The sequence below is a fragment of the Leptonotus elevatus genome, chromosome 11 (genome assembly GCF_054856555.1).
Source record: "Leptonotus elevatus isolate MCC_2025b chromosome 11, RoL_Lele_1.0, whole genome shotgun sequence".
Taxonomy (NCBI): domain Eukaryota; kingdom Metazoa; phylum Chordata; class Actinopteri; order Syngnathiformes; family Syngnathidae; genus Leptonotus; species Leptonotus elevatus.
In genome coordinates, this window is record NC_141249.1 from 12,732,445 (window position 1) to 12,753,952 (window position 21,508).

Here is a 21,508-nt window from a genome sequence, read left to right on the forward strand (position 1 = left end):
GTGAATTCAGCTCCTCCCATCTCCGCGCATGCGCACTGGAATTCTTCACTCCCTTTTTTTCTCACTTGACTCTGGCTTCCGGACGACGAGAAACAGCGCTGCCGCCGAATTTAAAGAGACAGGCGATAGTTATTTTAAACACGATAAACGGCAACCATTGTCCCTCAGCTTTTTTTCCCCCCTCCTCAGATGCGTCTCGACTCCGTTCGCTCAATTCGACGATGTTCCGCCAAAGTCTCGTCGAATAACAGCTTGTCTGTCATCTGCCTCCACTCGCCTGGATTTTCCGTCCGTTAGCGCCTTGCAGAGCGAGACTGCCCGAGCCAGGCAAAGTAGTGTTGCTTTGCTCGCTGGCTCACTGGTGGCAGGCTGGCTCCCCGACCGAGAGGACGCTTTGTCGGCTAGCCAACCCGCCGAAGCGACACCGAAGCTTCCCTCGCAAGTTGGGCTCCCGCAGCCTCCCGTCGCCGGGCTCATGGCGAAGATCCAGGCGCACAGCACGGCGAAACAAATCAACCAAATTCAAGACAAGCCTTTCGTTATAACACAAAAGCAAGTGCAGCAGCAGCAGCAGCAGCACTTCCAGAAGCTCAAGGTAAGAAGACAACAGCAAAGGGGGAGGAAAAGTCCCCTCAGAGTCACAACCATTTTGTTTTATTACACCGGGCTTGCCTTGTTTGAGGCACCGAACGTCGAGACGAGTGAAAGCGTTGCTGGCTAAATAAGATCACTGGCCTATGAAAAGTAATTCATTTCTCAACAGCACAACATTGATATTCAAGCATAAATGTGGAAAGTGTGTTTTGTATGAGCGGGCGTCACAAGTGACAGTCGAGTGACACAGTTTGCGCTACTTTCTCATTTCACTATGTCATTGGCGGCCACGGAGAGCAAATGTGAACTCGAAAAAAGCTCGCTTGTGGGAAGTTCCTCCTTGTTCCTTTTTTCAGCCACCCTGAACAAAGTGGAGGACGTCAGTCAGGCTAGCTGAGAGAAGCTACTCCACTTGATTAGCAGCTTCTTAACACGTTTATTCGTATTGCAGTGTTTGCATTTTTTGTTGTTGCCGTGTGGTGGTTAAAATGGGCGAAGAATAAACCTCGAGTGTCAAAATGTGCATGCGTGTGTAGGTGGTCGAGGAGTTATTATCGTCATTTGACTGGCTAATGCTAACACGAGTAGCCCAGCAAAGATATCTGACAATGCTTTGTGCGAACAAACACTATTTCGTCGTAACCTAATCCCAAACTTGCTCGTAGCGAATAAAGAAAGACACGAAGCAGTGAACAAAAGCCTCCTGGCGTGTTTTGGTAGCCACGCATTCATTTATTTATTTATTTACTTCCTGTACACCACGTACAGCTGTTTACTTGAGTATTTGTTGATAGAGATTTGGGATTGGAGAATGACTATATATGTGCCGTGTTCAGAACATACCATTGAGGAAATTCCGCTGTGCGTTTGTGTGTGCTCGCGTACAAATCGTCGCGGTCATTTGCTTATGGAGCTAAATATGAAGCGTACGCTGTTGAACTGCAGCAGAGCTGATTCAGCATCCTGCTTCGTTATCTGACCATGCCAAAATGCTTCTGTAGTGTGCTCAATGCTTCAAATGTTCTCGATGTGTGGTTGCAGGTTGAAGATGCCTTGTCATACCTGGACCAGGTTAAAATACGCTTTGCGAACGACCCTGGCATATACAACAAGTTTCTCGACATCATGAAAGAGTTCAAGTCACAGAGGTATTTCCCATCTGTCTACTCCTGAGCATCAACATGCAAACGTTTAGGATTGTGATGTTTGTTTGCAGGACTTTATTACAGTGTTTAAATTTGAGTTACCCATTTCAATATTTTATAGGTTTGATTGATCTTTCCCTTTCTTCTCCTCTGTTCTCTGCAGCATTGACACTCCAGGAGTGATAAATCGAGTGTCGCAACTTTTCCATGGACACCCCGACTTAGTATTGGGCTTCAATGCCTTCCTCCCACCAGGGTATCGGATAGAGGTCCCCAAAAATGGAATTGCCTTCCTTCAGTCACCTTTCTCCACACAGGTGAGAGAGTAGCCACTTTCACGTTCCATACCTGGTAAATTGGCGCTCAGGTGCTATAATTAGATGCATGGCCACATCAGTGTGACAGTGACAGTCGTTTCTGACACAAGTTGTGTGGTAAGCGAGTCCATCCATCCGTCCTACCATCCATTTATTTTCTATCCATCTTATCCTCTTCAAGGGTTTGCGGTGATCTGGGGCTCATCCCAGCTGACATCATGCAAATAGCAGACCACACCTTGAACAGGTTGCCAGTCAATCACAGGGCACATATAAAGACAGACAACCATTCACTCAAACACTTACATTGCCACTGATTGTGAACTGAACCCACACAGCCTGCATGTAAATCTAGCAAATCTACCAATACACCTTCAGTGACATGAACACAGAGTCTTGGGTTCTAAACTTCTCACTCTCTGGTCATAGCTGGTGGCGCCCCAACTCTTTTCTATCTTTGATACGATGTCGAAAAAATTAGGTAAGTTCTTGAATGTGCTTTAAACCGCCCCCACCCCCATCCTGCCTTGGTCGCCTGCATTCTGGGTAGCTAGCTGGTAAAAGGGGGGGAAAAAAAGCTGGCTTTGATGACCAATGTGTTTTAGTCAATACTATGCAGACATACCCAATAGACTTAACTGTAACAAAATAGGCCACATACAGTATGCAACACTAAATCTGTAGTTCATGTTTTGATTAGCGCGAACGGCATCTTTGGTTCATATGCTACGTTAACACTATAGTGAGAGAGAAAATGATATGCACACTTTGGAATTTCTTAAATTTCTGCACAAATTGATCATGAAATGTCGTCGGATCATCATCTGAAATCGTAAGAATAAGCAAACTGCTTAAAGTTTCAACTCTAGCCACTAGAAACCCCACCTGTTAAGAAGTGTTCCTTATCAAGCATTGCCTAATGTATGCCATGCTTCGTTGAAAAGAGCTCCCAGAAGACCTAAAATAAGAATCGTTGACTTGTATGAAGCTGAAAAGGGTTACAAAGTATCTCTAAAAGTCTTGCTGTTCATCGGTCCAAGGTTTGACAAAATGTCAATACGTGGAGAAAGGTCAGTGCTCTTGCTTCTCTTTTAAGGAGTGGCTGTCGTGGAAAGATGATTGCAAGAGCGCATCACAGAATGCTCAGTGAGGTGAAAAAAAAGAAAGAAGAAGCAGCCCACAGCAGGGGTCTGTAACGTCCGGCCTGCGGGCCAAAATCGAGTGCTTCCAAAGAGGGCAGGAGGCAGGATTTTAAGATGGTGAAGTTAGCAAGAAAATACTTTCTTTGGAAAATACTTCCTGCCATCAGGGCAACCCACTTTTATGCAAAAAAAAACAACATTGGGTAGGTCGTATTTTTTTTTTCTCTTCTGCACATCCATGTTTTTTTATTCAGAGCGCTTCTTTGATTGGCTACGATCCGTTCACATCACATGAAGATTCTTGGTTGTAAATATTGAGCACATTTAAAATTTAAGATTGTTGGCCTGTCTCGTTTTGGACTCTATTATCTGGACACATTCGCTCTTAAGACTCCTCAGACACGAGGGCAATCTTATCGGACAATATTAAACTATAAGCATAAGATAGTCGGGTGTTTCATGTCCTTAGTTGGGAAGGAGTCAAATTGGGACAAAACAGCCCAAATGTCTTCATGTGAGTAACCGAACTTTGAGAAATCATCAACATTAAACCAGAATGTTTCATGGGAGAACACTGAGGAAGCTGTTGCTGTCTGAGAAAAACATTACAGCATGTTTGAAGTTGACTAAGAGCACTTGGATTTTCTACAACACTACTGCCAAAATATTTTGTGGACAAATGCAACCAAAGGGGAAATGTTTGGGAAGAGGACAGTGCCGCGTGTAAAGAAAAAATGGCACAGCGCACCAACATCGAAACGTTATCCCAGCTGTCAAGCATGGTTTTGGGTATGCTTTGCTTCCTCAGGGCCTGGACAGCTTGCGATCATCAATGGAAAAATCTATCAAGATATTGTGTAGGAGAAGTTGAGACCACCTTCCCAAAAGTTGAAGCTCAAAAAAGGATGGGTGTTGTAATAGGACAATGATCCACAACACAGAAGCAAAAACAATAGAATTGCCTTAGAAGAAGCAAATACATGTTGTGGGGTGGCCCAGTCAAAATTTTCAATTTCAAGATTTTCAAACGCTTCAAATGGGCTTTATGTGCGATCCAACAGGCTGTGAATGTGAACATGCGAAGTTGAATTTGCTTTCATACGCTCCAGAAAGTTAGCGAACCACACTCAACATAGCTTTCAGATTCATCATTCTCTGTCTTGTGTTGTGTGGACTTCTTCGACTTGTGAAGGGCTTTTTGGGCTCCTGAGCTGCTCAGTGCACCAATTTGGCTCTGCTGTTGCAATGCTGCATTGGTGGCGTAAAGTTGCTTTTCAGAGCTTTTTTTGGTTATGTGCTGTTAAAGTGCGCTTATAAGTACCAAATCAAAGCAGTAAAGCTAAATGTTGACACGCAACCACATGATAGGGCTGTTTATCCGCAACTATAATAACATAACACTTTGGCGTTGGTTCATTATCCGGATTAATGCACTTTTTTTTGGAAACTAAACAAACTAATAGTAAGTAATGTAGTATTGGTGGTGTTAAAATTGTGCCCGCCATCTGGGCAATCTTTCTCTGGCTCTTACTTTTGTCAAAAATGGATGTAACATACACCTCTTCTGTGTCAGAGTACTTGGACTTGACTTTGTCATCTATTCAGGTGTCGCCCGGCCAACAGGGGAAGACCGTCAGCACCTCCACTGTGACGTCAACCTCCGGTGCGTCCGCCACCACCTCTGAAGCCGGACCAGCCAATACCAGTGACGTGAAGCCAGCCTCAGCTGAGTCCCTATCTTCCTTAACGTCTTCAGCTGGGCCCCCGGAAAATGCCAGCAGACTGTCCCTCCCCTTGGCAAGCAGAGAGAGTCAGAATCAGGCCGCCACCTCGTCAGTGTCCCCGCCCGCCTCGGAGACCAGCCCGGTCGAGTTCGACAGTGCCATCAGCTACGTAAACAAGATCAAAAACCGCTTTCTGGACCACCCGGAGATCTACAGAGCCTTCCTAGAGATTCTTCACACTTACCAGGTACTACTTGCTCTGAGAGCTGCATTGCACTGTGCGCTGTCTAAGTTGCTAGTCGTGGCTTTGATGTGACCTTTTACTTCTTCACGAGGACTAATGCGAATTTTGATAATACTCTCATTGCTTCCCACCTCCCAGAAGGAGCAGCTGGAGGTGAAGGAGAGCCGGGGCAGTCGAGGTACCTGTGGGATGACTGAAGATGAGGTCTTTTCCAAAGTTGCCAGTCTTTTTAAGGGACAAGAGGACCTGCTGGCCGAGTTTGGTCAATTCTTGCCCGACGCCAAAAGATCGCTGGTCAGTAGAGAAGGAGCAACATTTGCACGGCCCCTTTGGTCCCTCCATCAGTCTGTAAAATGTCATGCCGATAACCTTATCTTCTTAATAAGTTAGACACGTAGCGTTCATATGAATCTATTATTCGAGTTAATTGATATCCAGCCCAGTGATACATGATGCTATTTGTTATCAATAGTTCACGGGGAACTCACTGACGGGAGCGAAAGAGCAGCTGAAAAGACCAGAAGATGACGACCTGATAACCAAACAGAACAAAAAGAGGCCCAGACCCATACTGCTGCCCCACATGTCTCCACTACTCAAGGTAGTGCACTCGAGTAGTTTACTACTTGTTGGCCCATTTATAAAGCAATTTAGCGATACAGTATATTGTACGTCTGTACTTTGGAGCATTTCGACATGACTGCTTTTTTTCCCCCTCCCTAAAGAAAAAAATGAAGTATTCCTGTACCAAAGACCAGTCCATCGCTTCAGTTGGCAAACATGGAGTCTTGCGAGAGTTCTCCTTCTTTGATAAGGTGGGGAATTTTTGACCTTTGTCCATGGCAGATTAGAGCTGTCTACAGATTCTATAGCGGCGTTGGGCAAACTGAGTCCTCGAGGGCCGGAGTCTTGCTCGTTTTGGAGGTTTCCCCCCTTCCAACACAAGCTGATTCCAATCAACAGGATCGTTATCAGGCTTATGCAGAGCTTCCTGATGAGCTGATCATATATCAGCTGTGTTGGAGAAAAGGGACACATCCAAAACCTGCAGGACTCCGGCCTTCGAGGACCAATTTTGCCCACCCCTGTTCTATAGCATCAGTGTCAATGTGATTCGTCCCTCAGGTTCGCCGCCTGTTTAAAAGCCAGGAAGTGTATGAGAACTTCCTGCGCTGCATTGCCTTGTTCAACCAGGAGGTGGTATCTGGAGCTGAGCTACTTCAGCTGGTCACTCCTTTCCTGGGGTAAGTACAAGTGGAAAATGACCCATGTAGGGCAATCGACTTAAAAATATAATGTACCACTACATCCATCCGTTTTAAAAGTACAGTATGACATTTTAAATGCCATACTGCGGCTCATCATGCAGGACGCGCTCTACAAGTTATTTTACCATGGCTGCGGTCAAGCCAGTCTCAAATCTGAAAATTTAAATCTTCCCAGCACCCACTATGATTTCACTCGTAGACTTGCAGTACTGTATATTCTGAACCACGGTAAAGTGCTAAAAGAAAGATGTGACTTAATGTTTTGATCTCACACAAAGATTGGTCTTACCTGTTAGATCTGCGTCTACTCTAACGATCGAAATTAAAATAAAGGAAATCTAGCAAGCTCAAATCTTGAATTTCTGGTCAACAGTAACCTCCAAACTTGGGGAGAGTAAATGACAAAATAAAAATATATCAGATTGTTGGTGGATTCTTAAATTGCATTTTAGAATGCCTTGACTATGTGATTGTAAAGCTATCACAGAAACGTATAGGTAACGCATTTGTGTATTATAGAAAAAAGCAATATGTGGCACTAATTTGTAGCATGCTTCTCCCATGACAGTAAATGGCTTAACAGTATTAAGTTAAAAAAAAAGTATACAGAATTCCGATATTTGTCACTCATGATTGAATCCAAACGCTTTCCAGGAAGTTTCCCGAAGTGTACACACAGTTCAAGTCCTTTTTGGGAGACAAAGAGCTCTCGCATGTCATGTCGGGCCTGTCTGATCGCTACATGGAGGCAGGAGGAGGCAGGGAGGTGGATTATGCCTCTTGCAAACGCCTGGGCTCCAGCTACAGAGCGCTGCCCAAGACCTACCAGCAGCCTAAATGCAGTGGGCGCACTGCCTTATGCAAAGAGGTGTGTCCACTTGCTATTCAGTTACTGTAACAATATTTAATTGACAGATACATGCGAGGTACACGACATACAATTCTCTGCACAGAGAAAGCTGCCACTGATGGTTTGCACTGCTGTGTTTAGGTGTTGAATGACACCTGGGTGTCATTCCCCTCCTGGTCAGAGGACTCCACCTTCGTCAGCTCCAAGAAGACTCCTTATGAGGAGCAGCTGCACCGCTGTGAGGATGAAAGATTTGAGGTACTACAGACAGTAGATGTTCTTCGTATATATATTTTTAAATATATGTACTACAGTATTCATATTTTTTTACTGACGGTTTACATGCACAGGGGAACACTTAGTCACCACGGTTTGGGGTATAGTATAGTATAGTATAGTATAGTATGCAGCAAATGTATCCATCCCAAGGAACGGACATTTTGCCACTTGCTGTCGACTGAAGATGACATCACGGTTGCTCAGGCAACAAACAATCACAGCTCATCTGTTTTCTGAAGCTGAGCTGTGATTGGTTGTTACCTGAGAAACTGTGATGTCATCTTCACTCGACAGCAAGTGGCAAAATGGCCGCCTGCTGATATTGATAAAAACTGCTGGATTTTGCTGCTTATCTTATATTACACTAACGCAATATTAACCAGAATACCGTATTTAGACTAGTGGGGCTACATAGAACATATTATTGTAAAAAAAAAAAAAAAAAAAAAATGGGGGGGGGGGGGGTTTGACTTGTCCCTTTAAATATACTCCAGCGATTCCCCCACACTATAATTTCAAACGTATCTTACATGACCCTTTAAAATAAATGTCTTAAAGATGATTTCATTTTGAAAAAAATGCACCGCAAGTGTGAGAAAGCTGCCACCTGTAAAAATGTATTTTTACTAATGTTATATTAGCCATCCTCTTACATTTTTGACTCGGTGATGCATAGCTCCTTATTTAAAGGGATACTTGACTCATTGAGCCATTTTCAACAGTAAGAAGATAATATTTTGTCTATAATTAATGTGATAACTTCATTATTTTTTATGTACAATTAATATCTTTAAAAAACGCATTTTCCCACTTGCTGTCGACTGAAGATGACATCACCTGTGCTGAGGAAGCAGGTAATGACCAATCATTTGCTGACCAAACCCAGAAAACAGGTGAGCCGCGGTTGGCCGTTACCTATTTCCTTCAGCACAGGTGATGTCATCTTCAGTCGACAGCAAGTGGAAAATGTGTTTTTAAAGGTAGTAATTGTACACGAAAAATAATCAAGTTATCAAATAAATTCTGGACAAAATATGAACTTCTGACTGCTGAAAATGGCTCAAAGAGTCAAGTATCCCTTTAATTACAGTACGTATATCGCAAACAAATGTTTTTGGTGAATCACAAATCGGCGCGATTTGACTGTGCACAAACTGAATGAAGGCAGTTTTAATTAAACTACTTTCAAATCGAACTCTCCCCACAAGTTGGATGTTGTTTTGGAGACTAACCTGGCCACCATCCGAGTGCTCGAGAGCGTCCAGAAGAAGCTGTCGCGACTCTCGCCCGAGGACCAGGATCGCTTCCGGCTAGACGATTGCCTGGGCGGCACCTCCGAGGTCATCCAGCGCCGGGCCGTGTATCGGATCTATGGTGACAAGGCCCCCGAGATCATCGAGGGGCTTAAGAGGAGTCCGGCCACGGCAGTGCCTGTGGTGCTCAAGAGGTCAGAGCTGTTTTCTTTTTTTTCTTCACTGTCAGTCAGATATATTAATATGACTTATACTGTCATACTGAAATTGATGCTCTAAGAAAGTAATAATGTAACAATACTCATGATCGCGCTGTATAAGACACCGTTCTCTGAGATACAGTACACTAATACATCACAAAACTGCCACCTTTAATATACAGTGTTTTTGTTTTTTAGCAGGTGGAATGTTTGATAGAGGTCTTTTTAGATGTTGTTAAATATGTGTGCCTAATATTATGGCTGTTGTGTATTACGCATACAGTATATTATAGGCATGCTAAAATGTAACTTAAAGGCTGCCGTCTCAACCGACTGTGAAATCTGCCGTGGCAGTCAGTAAGGTACAGCGGTGCTCACATTACCACATTAAAGAGTCTTTGATTGAACCTCCATTGTTGTTCGCAGGTTGAAAGCCAAGGAAGAGGAGTGGAGAGAGGCCCAGCAGGGTTTCAACAAGATCTGGAGGGAGCAGTATGAGAAGGCCTACCTCAAGTCCCTGGACCACCAAGGAGTCAACTTCAAACAGAATGACATGAAGGCCCTGCGCTCAAAGAGTCTCCTCAATGAGATAGAAAGCGTCTACGACGAGGTAAGCGCATTTTTCTTTCGACTACTCGCATCACCTAGCATCTGAACACCGCGACAGTCAGACATCTTTAGCTTAACATTTTGTGAAATGTTCAGCGCTGCACCATAATACACCCACATAATTGAGTCATAATAGGAAAGTCTGGCTCGTTACTCCTTAGCGTCTTGTCCACGTCCAATGATGAGCTCTTGCAGATTTCAATCATGTTATTTATTTATTTTTGTTTGCTGTTACGGGTTTCATCCATGAAATAATGTTTGTTTAATGCCTATTAAATTCATTTTGCTCTGCAGACTTCCATTCACACCCGTGCATTATTGTGTTACCGGCTCGGTCTGTTGTCGGAGGTCCACAGCATAATTTGCCTCAAAGTGATTTTTGAGTAATTTTGTATGTGTAAACCATTTGAGGCAGCTGCTGTGTGTTTGACCAAACAGAGATTCCCATCCCCAGAGACTGCCGAATTCCTTCATCTTTGCATAAGCACAGAACAAAAAAGAATAGAGTGAGCCTTTTGTAATTCCCTTAATGGGGAAATTCCGGTTTTATAACAGCAAAGTGGACGATAGCAGAACAAGAAAAAAATATATATCAGGCATTGAGACTGAATGAAAAGCAAATAAACTTCATTTTTCTTTGTTTCTTTTTTACGCACTTCTGCTTCACGAAATAGCATGACAAAATATATTTGAGAGGCTTGATACAGCCTATTTAAATCTCATCTTGGCGCTTGTGTTTTAGCGACAGGAGCAGAGCACAGAGGAGGGAGGCGTTGGCCAGCAGTCTCGCAACGGCTCCAGCGCGGCGGCGGCGGCCAGCGAGCCTCACATGGTGTTTATGTATGAGGACAAACAAGTCCTGGAGGACGCCGCCGCGCTCATCATCTACCACGTCAAACGCCAGCCCACCATTCACAAAGATGACAAGGACCACATCAAGCGCATCATCCAGCACTTCGTCCCCGACCTGTTCTTCTCACGCCGCGGGGAGCTCAGCGACACGGAGGATTGGACTGACGAGGAGGCGGAGCCAGACGAGGGAGGAGAACGAGGGCCGAGCGGAGCAGCGACGGCAACGACGACAGGACCACCGCCACCGCCACCGCCACCAGCAGCAGCAGCAGCAGCAGCAGCAGCAACAACAACAACAACAACAACAACAACAGGAGGGAATGCTAATAATTCTGATGCGACAGGAACAGCAGCTACTGGTAGTCAGTCTCAACCTCAACCAGCCCAAGGTCAAGGCTCGGCCCAAAGCCAGCAGCAGTTAAACAATGAATCCAGAAGGAGGCGCTGCAGCCCGTCCCAACCGCCAGACACCGAGGCTTGCAGCACTCCTGGCAGCAGCAGCCAAACTGTGACCCCCACCACATCCATCCCCGGATCCACACCTATGGAGGCCAGTTCGGGCGCCCCTGCTGAGAAGGTGGACCTGCGTGACCCCGAAGCAGAGCACCAAAAGGAGCTGGACGATGTCTATAACCTGTTCTTCGCCAACAACAACTGGTACTTCTTTCTCCGGCTGCATCAGACTCTATGCTCGCGCTTGCTGCGAGTGTACCGGCAGGCCGAGCGGCAGCTGCTGGAGCACCGTGCCGAGCAGAGCAGGGAGCGGCTTCTCGTGGCCGAAGGGAGGCGGGAAAAGGCGTGCGACCTCGCCATGGAGCTGCGCCTCAAACAGCCAAGTAAGTTGGATAAGCCTTTTATGAGCATATCTGTTGTTGGCATCTTCACATTTATAAAATCAATTGTCACTAAAGCTTGTTTGTCTATTGGCTGGCAAGTCAACTTAACCCTGACCCTAATGAGGACAAGCAAAAAATATTCTGTTAGACCAGGGGTCAGCAACCTTTACTGTCAAAAGAGCCATTTTAAGCCAAATAAATAATCAAAAATCATTTTAAGAATGTGATGAACTAATTAGAAGCTGCTCCAGAACAGAAAAATATGCAGCATCCAATACTTTGAGATTCATTTTCTTGTACCTTTCGTCTTTTGTTGATGTTGTAATGTTCAGACTTTTCTGCCTTTCTGTCAACTTTCTGACGTGTTTGGTAATTTTATGGACATATGCCTCTCTTCTTCCTTTTTTGGACATTTTATTGCTTTTTTTGTGCCTTTTTTGCTATAAAATTTCTGGCATTTTTGTGGACATTTTATGGTAATTTTCATGATTTCTTCTTTAGTTTTTGGGAATGTTATGGTTGCTTTTTGAACATTTTCTTTTAGGCTTTTTTTTTTTTAATTCAATTCTCTGACATTTTTGGCAATCTCATCTACATTCTATGGCAGTCTTCTGCTTTTCCTCTTCCTTTTTGGGCATTTTATGGTCACTTTTTAGGTATTAAAAAAAATATATATATATATATATACTTTTTGTATCTCTTTTTCCTGACAACTTAAAAAAATTAGGACTCTGACATTGAATATGTAATCATTAATTAATTTAAAGAATATTTTATCTAAAAAATAAATATGTAAAAAAAATAAAAATAATTCTACTAATTATTTTTAGCGATCCACAGGAGCGACTACAGAGTCACATGTGGCTTCAGAGCCGCAGACTTGTTGACAGGTTGTTAGACCAAAATATTGGAAACAGGTCTTAGTAAAAATCAAATGCAGTGATGTGCAAATATTGTCAACGATTCACACTCTTAATTCACACTTGGGGACATTTTACAGTCTTCAACAAACCTAACATGCATGTTTTTGAAATTTGAGAGGAAGCCCACGCATATAGTATATTTCATGTTTATTTGTGTGTGCAGGCGAGGTGGAGTTAGAGGAGTACTACCCAGCTTTCTTGGACATGGTTCGCAGCCTGCTGGATGGCAACCTTGACTCGAATCAGTACGAGGACACACTGCGGGAGATGTTCACCATTCACGCCTACATCGGCTTCACCATCGACAAGGTCATCCACAACATCATCCGGCAGGTAGGCACCGTCCCACATACTGCACCATCGCTACCAATGTGATGCTTCTCATGTCTTAACTTTAACTGCCGTGCGACTCTAGCTCCAGCACCTCGTGACTGACGAGGTGTGCCTGCAAGTGGTCGATCTCTACCTTGCCGAGAGGAAGAGAGGAGCCGCCGGGGGGAACCTCTCTTCTCAGTGCGTGCGAGCCGCCTGGGAGACGAGCTACCAGTGGAAGGCTGAGAGGGCCATGGCTGAGGAGAACTGTTTCAAGGTCAGAGTTGATGAAAAGTGTAAAGGCAGAAATTTGGACACGTCTCTTGACCTCATCATATTGTACAATAGACTCTTGGCACATACTGTAACAACTTGATGTTATATCTGTTGCGGATAGTGCAGTTTACCTTTTTCCAAGTAGGTGAAATATGACAGCCTTGTACTCATAGCGTCATGTCAACTGCCAAGTATGAGGTTTAAAGGACATGCATGGGAATAAGAAGTGTTTTCACATCGTAGTTTGTGAGGCAAAATCTGCATTTTGCTATTTACGCCACACCAGCTAGTTAGCAATGAGCTTCGGCTAGCTAGTAGCAGGGTTATTATAGTTTGTGAATTTTTCATTTTGGTTTTTAAATTTAGTTAGTTTTCAAGGTGGTTCTGTTAGTTTTTATTAGTTTTAGTTATTTCATAAATGCTTAGTTTTTAGTTTAGAAAAAAAAGTGTATTACTTGTGAGCAATATTTAAAAAAAAACGTTGGAGCAACGTCATCTGAAGGTGCTTTTCTATTGGCTGCTGCTAGATGACATCACTTTTGTGTGACACACTTTCAAATGTCCTTATTCCGGTTAATATCAAAATAAATCTATTTAAAATCACATTTAAAATCATCCCCAAAGGCTCATGCATTAAATTAAATTTATTACCAAAGACTTAAACAAAGGAAATGTTTGCTATAATTAGTTAGTTAGTTAGTTTTAGTTAATTTTGTAAACATAAAATGTAGTTTCAGTTAGTTTTCGTTTTTTAAAAAGCATTTTCGTTTTTATTTTATTTTGTTAACGAAATAGTTTTTTAAATTTTTGTTTTAGTTAACTAAAATAACCTTGGCTAGTAGTGCGGCTAAACACGTTACGGAGTCACTACATTTCTGACAAGTATTCGTCTCACAAAGGGATATTGAGGGTGGGACGGCGAAGACATGCTAATTGCTGAGCTAGCCTAAAATTGACACAGTGCATTTAACATTGAAATTAAGTGCTTGGGTCACTGAGTACACTTTTCACAGAAGTCCGGATAGAACCACTTTAAAGCAGAGGACATCTGGCTTTGAACAAGAAAATTGCAGGCAAATTAATAAATGTCTGGACTCTTACGAGAAAAGCTACTCAATAAACAGAAGTTCTATATGCTGAGTCGCTGACATATGCTATTCCACGACCAGGAGGAGTGGCCTCTGTCATGAGTTTAAAATGTGACTTTTGAGGTCTGCATAATATTAAATGTTCTCAAAATAACATTACAGTACTGTAGATCCTATTTATTATAATGATATTTTTAATCAATTTAGCTTCGCTTCGAGACAAGAAAATTCAGTTTACTGTTATATACAATGTGAATTTTGTCATCCCATCCTTCCATTTTCTACCACTTATCCGTGGTCGGGTCGCAAAGTTTTTGCTCCTCAAATGAAGTCATTGATTCGCCAAACTGCTCTGCAAAGAAAAATATATACATTTGTAACCTTGAAAGGGATATCATTTGTTTTTCCTGGAGCGATATGGATGGTTGTGTGCATATTGTCATCTAATTTCAGCAGCGTTTTAAACTTATCTTATCTTAATTTCTATATTAGCATTTACATGCTTAAAAGTCTCTCAATGAAGCAAGCACAGCATAATGTGTTTTTGAGGAGGGGGGGGTGAAAAGTACAGTAAAATTTGTGTTTGATTTATTATTCTATATTATACAATATGTATGCACACAATATCCAGCAAATCTTTGTATTCCAAATGTTGAATTCATACGTCACTTTATTGAATGAGTCTATTTCTCCTTTTTAAGTCAATGTTTTTGTGCACTACAGAGTCCAGAAAAGCAGGTTGAGACGCTTTTTTTGTTTTTTCTTTGTTCTCAATTGGCTGGCGATCGTAATGAGGACAAGCGGTGTAGAAAATGGATGGATGTATTTATTCACTAGGAAACTTTTAATGGCTTTTAACCTCAGCTCAATCTCTTTATTATTATTTTTTTTTATTGGAGCTAATGACCTTTTTCATTTCATCAGGTGATGTTTATTCAAGACAAGGGTCAAGTGACAATGAGCATTGAGCTGCAGGACACTGAGGAGGCCCAGGTTGATGACCCCTTGGACATTCAGGTCAATAAATGCATTAGATATACTTTTAAAGCATAACATCAAGTCGTGTGATTGGTCCAATTAAATCGCGTCATTGATGTTGTTTCAGTGCTTGTCCAGCTACATGGAGCAGTTTGTTGGAACTGAGTCGAGTCTGTGTTCACAAGTAGACGGCTACTTTTTCAAGCCTGTTTTTCTTCCACGGTAAGCATGCTCAGCTCATGTTTGGTTTCATATTCGGTGACATATCATACACAGTCTGTTCTCACATGCTGACCGACCTTCACTTATTTCACGGTTGAAAGCATTTTATCATTACTAGAGATGTGAACCTCACAATATATTTATCATGATATTGTGGGGGAGGTTGGTGATATTAAAATAAAAATCATGCTACAAACTCATGATATTGCCCCCCAAAAATTTGGAAGACATTTGCTGGTATGACTGATTTTATATGAGAGATAATCACCGCAGTGGCCAAAACATTCCTAATAAAAATTAAACTGCACTAATAAACTAACCACTAGAGGGTGCTAGAACTACACAAATGGAATTCAACCTCACCTTTTTAACAACTTGTAATAATCGTGACATGGCAGCAACGATATTGTGGCAATTTCAATATCACGATATTGCAGTTATCGTTACATCCCTAATCATTACACAATAATGGAATAGTCTCAATTTGTTCCAAGGACACATACAGTAGAGTTGCCATTGTAAAACCGCTATTAAAAGTACAGGCAATGTTTGTTTGAAATACACGGAACAGGACATTTCACATTAACTGTCATTCAAGGGTAAAAAATAAATAACCACAGGAATTTATAAATGTTTAAAAAACGCTTAAGTCCAAACTTTATTGATGAAATGCTTTCAGGTTGTCATAAAATAAATGACAAAGATGTGACGTCATGTCTTAATGTCAGTAGGATTATTATTTTATTTTTTTTATCTGAAAGGCTTGTGTTGGGGGTAATATTAACTAGTCAGCTAGTAAGCAGGATTTGTGTGTTCGTTTGTGTGTGTTGTCTTTATTTTTGTGTGCGGGCCATATTGACTTGTACCTGTTCTGGTTTTGAAGTGTCCTCCTGAGAAAAGCTTAACGGCTGTTGGTCTTCCGTAGGAACCTTCGTCGTTTCCGGCGTTGGCAGGTGCGTCAGGTGGAGGCGATGCGCTGCAGGCGAGAGTGGCACCGGCAAATGGGCGTGGAGAACGCCGGTAGCCTGGACTGTCGCTTCAAGCTCAACACTCACAAGATGGTGTTCGTTATGAACTCCGAGGACTACATGTACCGCAGGGGAGCGCTGGTCAAGGCCAGGAAGGTATCCGTGGCACGTTTTCTTTCTTGACGGAAAAAATCCAAAATCTGTGATAATGATGATTTGATTTCAATTTGTTCACAAATGTTACTTGTACTTGCATTTGTTTATTCTGCCTGCCACTTGCTAGATCTACCAAAATGTATTCATTAATAACACATTTTGGATCTATTGGTTGGAATTTGATACTTATAAAATGTGCCTGAAATGTCCCCGCACCTTTGCAAGGCTTTTTGGAGTTTGACTGCTTTAAACAACGCGGCCCAATGTCTTTCCCGCTGTAGTCTCAGCACCGAGTAGCGGCGAGCCAACACGAGCGCCTGGCCAAGTGGCACCGGGGCTGGCGGGCCGAGCACGTGACGGCCTCGGCCGAGCGCGGCGTCCACAAATGGCTGATGGGGGAGGACGAGGAGGAGATGATCCCCTGCAAGACCACCTGCCTGTCCACGGAGCTCAAGGGGCAGGCGGTCAACAGATACCGCGTTCATTACAGTGGTAGCAAAGTCCCCGCCTCGCCTTAAGAGGACACGCGCATCCAGAGGTTACATGCATGGACATCCTTACACTAAATAAACAGTGCAGTACTTGTGTACCTTCACCCACGTGTTCACTCACTCGTGCGGAGTGGGCATGCTGGGAGAAAAAGTCATAAACAAGTGTGGACTCGTGGGCAGGGGGGGGCACGAGACACCCTCTCTCAACATCAGCAGTATCGTCTGGCACTAAAAGTCAACAAGACTTGACCACATAATGGAAATAGTTTCAGAAATGTGAATGTCTGTTTCATTTTTCTTTCTTTTTTTTTTTTTTTTTTTTTTTTTTTTTTAATGAAAGTCTCGTGTAGTTTTTAGCTTGTAAAGCCAGATAGCCTTTCTGCTTGTTGGTGGATTTAATGCGCGTTTTTACGAAGGAGTTCATGGTATAAACGCGCGTATGTATGTTTGTGTGTCCTGTACTTCATCATGACAAGTATGTGCATATGTATTTTTTTCTATATACAGTATGCATTTACATCTGAAGATCATGTGGTTCTCTCAGTGTTTGCTGTTGGCCAACTCTTGATGTTTGCGTTAATTTCTCCCCAAGCGCCCCCCCCCCCCCCCTCTTTTTGTATCGTAGCTTAAACACGCTATCAGCGGGGCAACAAGGAGCCCTACAAGTTGATTGGTTTAATACTGAAATTATGTATCATAATCTTGATTTCACTGAATGTTTTCTTTGTGTGGTCTGATCCCCCCCACCCCTACCCATTTTTTTCGTTTTGCATACTGACATTGAAAATAAAAGCAAAAATATCAGTGTTAAAATAGAATGTATAACATTTATCCTGTATCAGTTATCACAAAATAAACAACTTAGTTGTGACCTTCTTAGACGTTAATGGACACGTCTTGTCTGCAGCACTGTTTGATGAAGCCAAACCAAATCCTTATAAGAGTTGTGAGCACATCTGCTTCACAATTATGAGGTTCTGGTTTGGAATCTCAACTGCGGGCCTTGTGTGGTTCTGCCTAAGCTTGTGTGGGATACTTTCCGCCACGCTCCACACACACCCATGTTTGGTTAAGCGAAAACTCTTAAATTGTTCATAGATGTGGATGGGAGTATGAATGGTTGCGTGTCTACCTGTCCGCGATAAACTCTCAGCCAAAACCAGCTAAGAAGTTCCAGATCACGTGTGACCCTAATGAGGACAAGCAGTATAAAAATAATAATAATGAATGGATAGATATTTATGTTTGGAGTTTCTTTATACACTACACTGCTAAATAAAATATTGAGTCTTGCTATAGCCAATGCCACTTCTTGCCACTCAGGCGCAGCATGTGTTTCACATATCACGGCGGTGGGAATCTTGCAGATTGTGGCCCAAAACAGTAGGTACACCAAATACCATGCAAAAGTATTAGTATACACACTATTAAATAAATACCGCAGCAATGTTGATTAAATAAGTGAGCATTAACTGTTATCTTGCATAAAAGTTTTGCATTAAACCTTGTGTTGAATAGTATTGTGCGTTGTACATATTACGGTAAAACGGCAACAAATTGAACCAAATCTTAAATTTACTTTATGAGATTTTTTCAATAGAAGTTGGTCAACAAGCGGAGGGACAAGAGAAAAGTCATTTTAGGGGGTTACTCAATGACTGTTAGGCTTTTTAAATACTGTATTTAGGAATTACTTTTTGAAACATTGTCTCAAACCGACGGTAATTTAGCAAGTACAATGTTTATTTTATGCATAGATTATTTGAAATGCGGGAGGGGGGGGCAGTAAATGTCCTCAAATTCTGGAATGTAACTTCTTACACATGTATATTTAATAGTTACAATTTGTACATATTAAATTGAAAATGTCAAATATAAAAGTACATTTAAGTTTGGAAGCCATTAAATATTTTGGGGGTGATAACAGGCCTCAATTTGCTGAACGCATGCGCAGTGAACACATTTACGAAACCGCGTTTTTCCTTGATTGATGGATTAATGGAGATTTTGGAACTCAACTCACGGACATTTGCATTCATGGTGAGTTATGTTCCGTTCTTCTGCGTACAATATACTGGTAAATTAACATTTAACTTAATAATAATCATAAAATAAAGAAAAATACTTCTCGAGGGGACGGGCATCGTACAGTATTGCGCTTTGCTAGCTAAAACAAGTATTTTATTGTATGTGTTTATATTGTACGGTTTTCCTGTTAATTCGTCGTCTTCAGCTTGCATTTGCTTCTGCGTAAGAAAACGTCACTGCGTTATTTTCGTCCGTTAAAGCAGTATTAAACAATTAGACAACTAATTGTGATAAGTTATTACTGTAAGGCTGCCCTCAAGTGTCACAGAAACTAACTGCAAGTTGAGCTGCCGTTGAGAAAGTTAAATGGTGTTGATTTGACGTTAAAAATTACATTTTGCTTCGTTTGAGAGTTGCGTTGTTGGGTTGTATGAATTAGCGTACTTATGGGAGCAATAAAGTTATTATTATTATTATTATTATTATTATTATTATATATTTAAAACAAAAATAGTATTTCACCGTTGCGGAACCTTTCTATTTTCTGATTTTACTTCCGGAACATTATAACAGACGTACAGCGGATTTGCTTATTTCATGTAAAAATCAAAATTAAACCACTATTACTCACAAACTCAAGATAACAGTTGTATGTAACTTTGTATTTTCATTTCCACTAACATTGTTGGCCAAGCGTCACGCTTTAAAAAATACGTGATTTTGTTTTAAAGACCGATAATAGCAAAAACAGGTCGTGCAAAGCATTATGGGAGTTGAAGACTGCTAACGTAACCTACATTTAAACTGTTAAGTCGTTCAAATTAAATTAAATTAAATTTATATTGCGTTTTCTCCATTTTGTCGTTTGTAGTCGTGGTTTAGTGGGTTTGGACCAAAGTCGCTTCAAGGTTGCCCTCTGGGTAAAAACAGTACTCTCTCTGATGACCTCGCGTCGTCTTCCATTGGTACGTTAAGACTATACTTTCAGGGATCATTTCTATAGTTCTTAACTTGAGAAATGTGTTTCTAAAGTGTTTGGTCTCGCTAGCTACGATGACGAGAAGAGATATTTCTTCCTGAGCGTGAAGCTGGCAAAGAGCAATGATTATATCATACGTTTTTTGCCATTGATGAACGTTCGTTGCTTCTTAATGGAGCATTGATGGAAGGAATATGTTCAGAGTAGTCAGTGTAATTTGGTCAATATAATCACTAGGGCTTTCAACTATTAGCAACTTCTGTAATCAGGTTGTCATTTACGGCAAATTTATACATGTCGAATTCCGTCATCATTCGTCCCAAAAAAACGATTGTTAATAACTCATGTTTCAAATGGCGTAATTGTGAGAAACACCTTTTTTTAAAGGATAGTTCTAGGACCGGGAAAGAGATCGATTGTAGGATCGATTCTGTATTGTTTGTTAGTGGGCTTAGAGATGATATGTACAAACCAGTTGCATGCAAGTACCCCATGCAATTACAAACTAGGGTCCTGACGTCACCATGTGAGTCTACCCACAATCCTTAGCGCAACATACTGACACGTTTGAACGTGAGACCGTCTGTTAATATGGTATGGCGAGTAATTGTATAGCCCGCCTCGGATTTTACATATCAGTTCGCTCTTGTTTCTCTTCAGATCGTATAAATCTTTCGCCTTTTACTAAAGATTTCCGTGGGGAGGAACAACAAGAGTTTATCTCAATTTTTTGATGCTCTGCGAAAGCGGAGCTTCCTATTCTGTCAAAAATAAAACTACTAAAAAACAAGACTTAAACCAGAAAACTCAGATTGGTTTGTATATTACCAATATACATGTCCCCACCTACCAAAAAAAAAATGGCCACGAATTCACGGATTATTTATTCTTTTTTTTTACAGTATTCGTAGCTAGCTACGACTCGTTTTTCATCGCAGGTGGAATCAATTCAGCCTTTGTGAGAACTTAAATAACATTTGAAGTTGGAATTTTGATGAATTGACTTCTGACTGTCTCCATGGGTCGTTTTTTTCATGTGTAGCTGCACAACATAACATCCTCGACTCACTCAAATGACAGGAAAAGTGGTTTCACTTTAAATCAACACGGTTGTCGTTCGACAAACAGTCGCCCATTCGATAGGTGACGCTGTTTCGACAAACAAGGACCCTGACCGACGTCAACAAGTGATTCGGTCATTGTACCCATAATCCTTTGCGCCACACAATGTTTGCAAGCAAGATTTAAAACCACATATTTTGAACACCTGTCCTCGTTTAAATTGCCTTTCTTTGTTGGAGACAAATTAAGTACAACAAATATATGTGTATCCTATATAAATTGCTATGATTTGTATTAAAACAAAACGGTCGATACATGACTGTGTCACCGTCTGTTAAAATAATATGGCGGCTAATGGGATAGGCCGTTTCTCAAGTTACACACCAGTTCACTCTTGTTTCTCTTCAGATCGTATAAATCTTTCGCCTTTTACTAAAGATTTCCGTGGGGAGGAACAACAAGAGTATATCTAATTTTTTTGATGCTCTGCGCAAGCGGAGCTTTCTAATATGTAAAAAAAAAAAAATGATGGTTAGAATATTAGTTAATAGGATTGCAACCACTTATCACAGCAACAGTAGTGCCCTCTTCTGGCGAGAAGCAAGACTAAAAAAAATACATTTTTGAATCTTTGATGAGCAGTTGCGCACAGCCGGACTTTTACGCACCTTCACACACGCTCACTCACCCACTAAAACTCAATATAAAATAC

The 21,508-nt window shown here is 41.7% G+C and overlaps 1 protein-coding gene and 3 non-coding genes across 5 annotated transcripts; all 4 read left to right on the forward strand.

Moving 5' to 3' along the window:
• Positions 1-67: 67 nt before the first annotated feature.
• sin3b (SIN3 transcription regulator family member B) lies at positions 68-17,602 on the forward strand. 2 transcript variants are annotated; one of them, XM_086089532.1, is made up of 19 exons: positions 68-595; positions 1,636-1,742; positions 1,903-2,056; positions 4,804-5,169; positions 5,305-5,460; positions 5,639-5,767; positions 5,892-5,981; positions 6,292-6,410; positions 7,089-7,302; positions 7,426-7,542; positions 8,772-9,010; positions 9,443-9,626; positions 10,368-11,313; positions 12,400-12,569; positions 12,652-12,825; positions 14,837-14,929; positions 15,018-15,112; positions 16,038-16,236; positions 16,518-17,602. In XM_086089532.1, the coding sequence occupies exons 1-19, from the start codon at positions 476-478 to the stop codon at positions 16,752-16,754; spliced, it is 3,909 nt and encodes a 1,302-aa protein (XP_085945658.1). In that variant the 5' UTR covers positions 68-475; the 3' UTR covers positions 16,755-17,602. The 2 variants fall into 2 exon arrangements, with proteins under 2 accessions (XP_085945658.1, XP_085945660.1); XM_086089534.1 differs by lacking the exon at positions 68-595 and adding an exon at positions 721-744.
• Positions 17,603-19,727: 2,125 nt separating this feature from the next.
• LOC147165866 (small nucleolar RNA U3) lies at positions 19,728-19,942 on the forward strand. The gene has a single exon (XR_015096588.1). It is a non-coding gene; the product is annotated as a small nucleolar RNA U3 (small nucleolar RNA).
• Positions 19,943-20,374: 432 nt separating this feature from the next.
• Positions 20,375-20,488, forward strand: LOC147165867 (U5 spliceosomal RNA). Its single transcript, XR_015096602.1, has one exon. It is a non-coding gene; the product is annotated as a U5 spliceosomal RNA (small nuclear RNA).
• Positions 20,489-21,184: 696 nt separating this feature from the next.
• On the forward strand, positions 21,185-21,298 carry LOC147165868 (U5 spliceosomal RNA). The gene has a single exon (XR_015096579.1). It is a non-coding gene; the product is annotated as a U5 spliceosomal RNA (small nuclear RNA).
• The last annotated feature ends 210 nt before the right edge of the window (positions 21,299-21,508 follow it).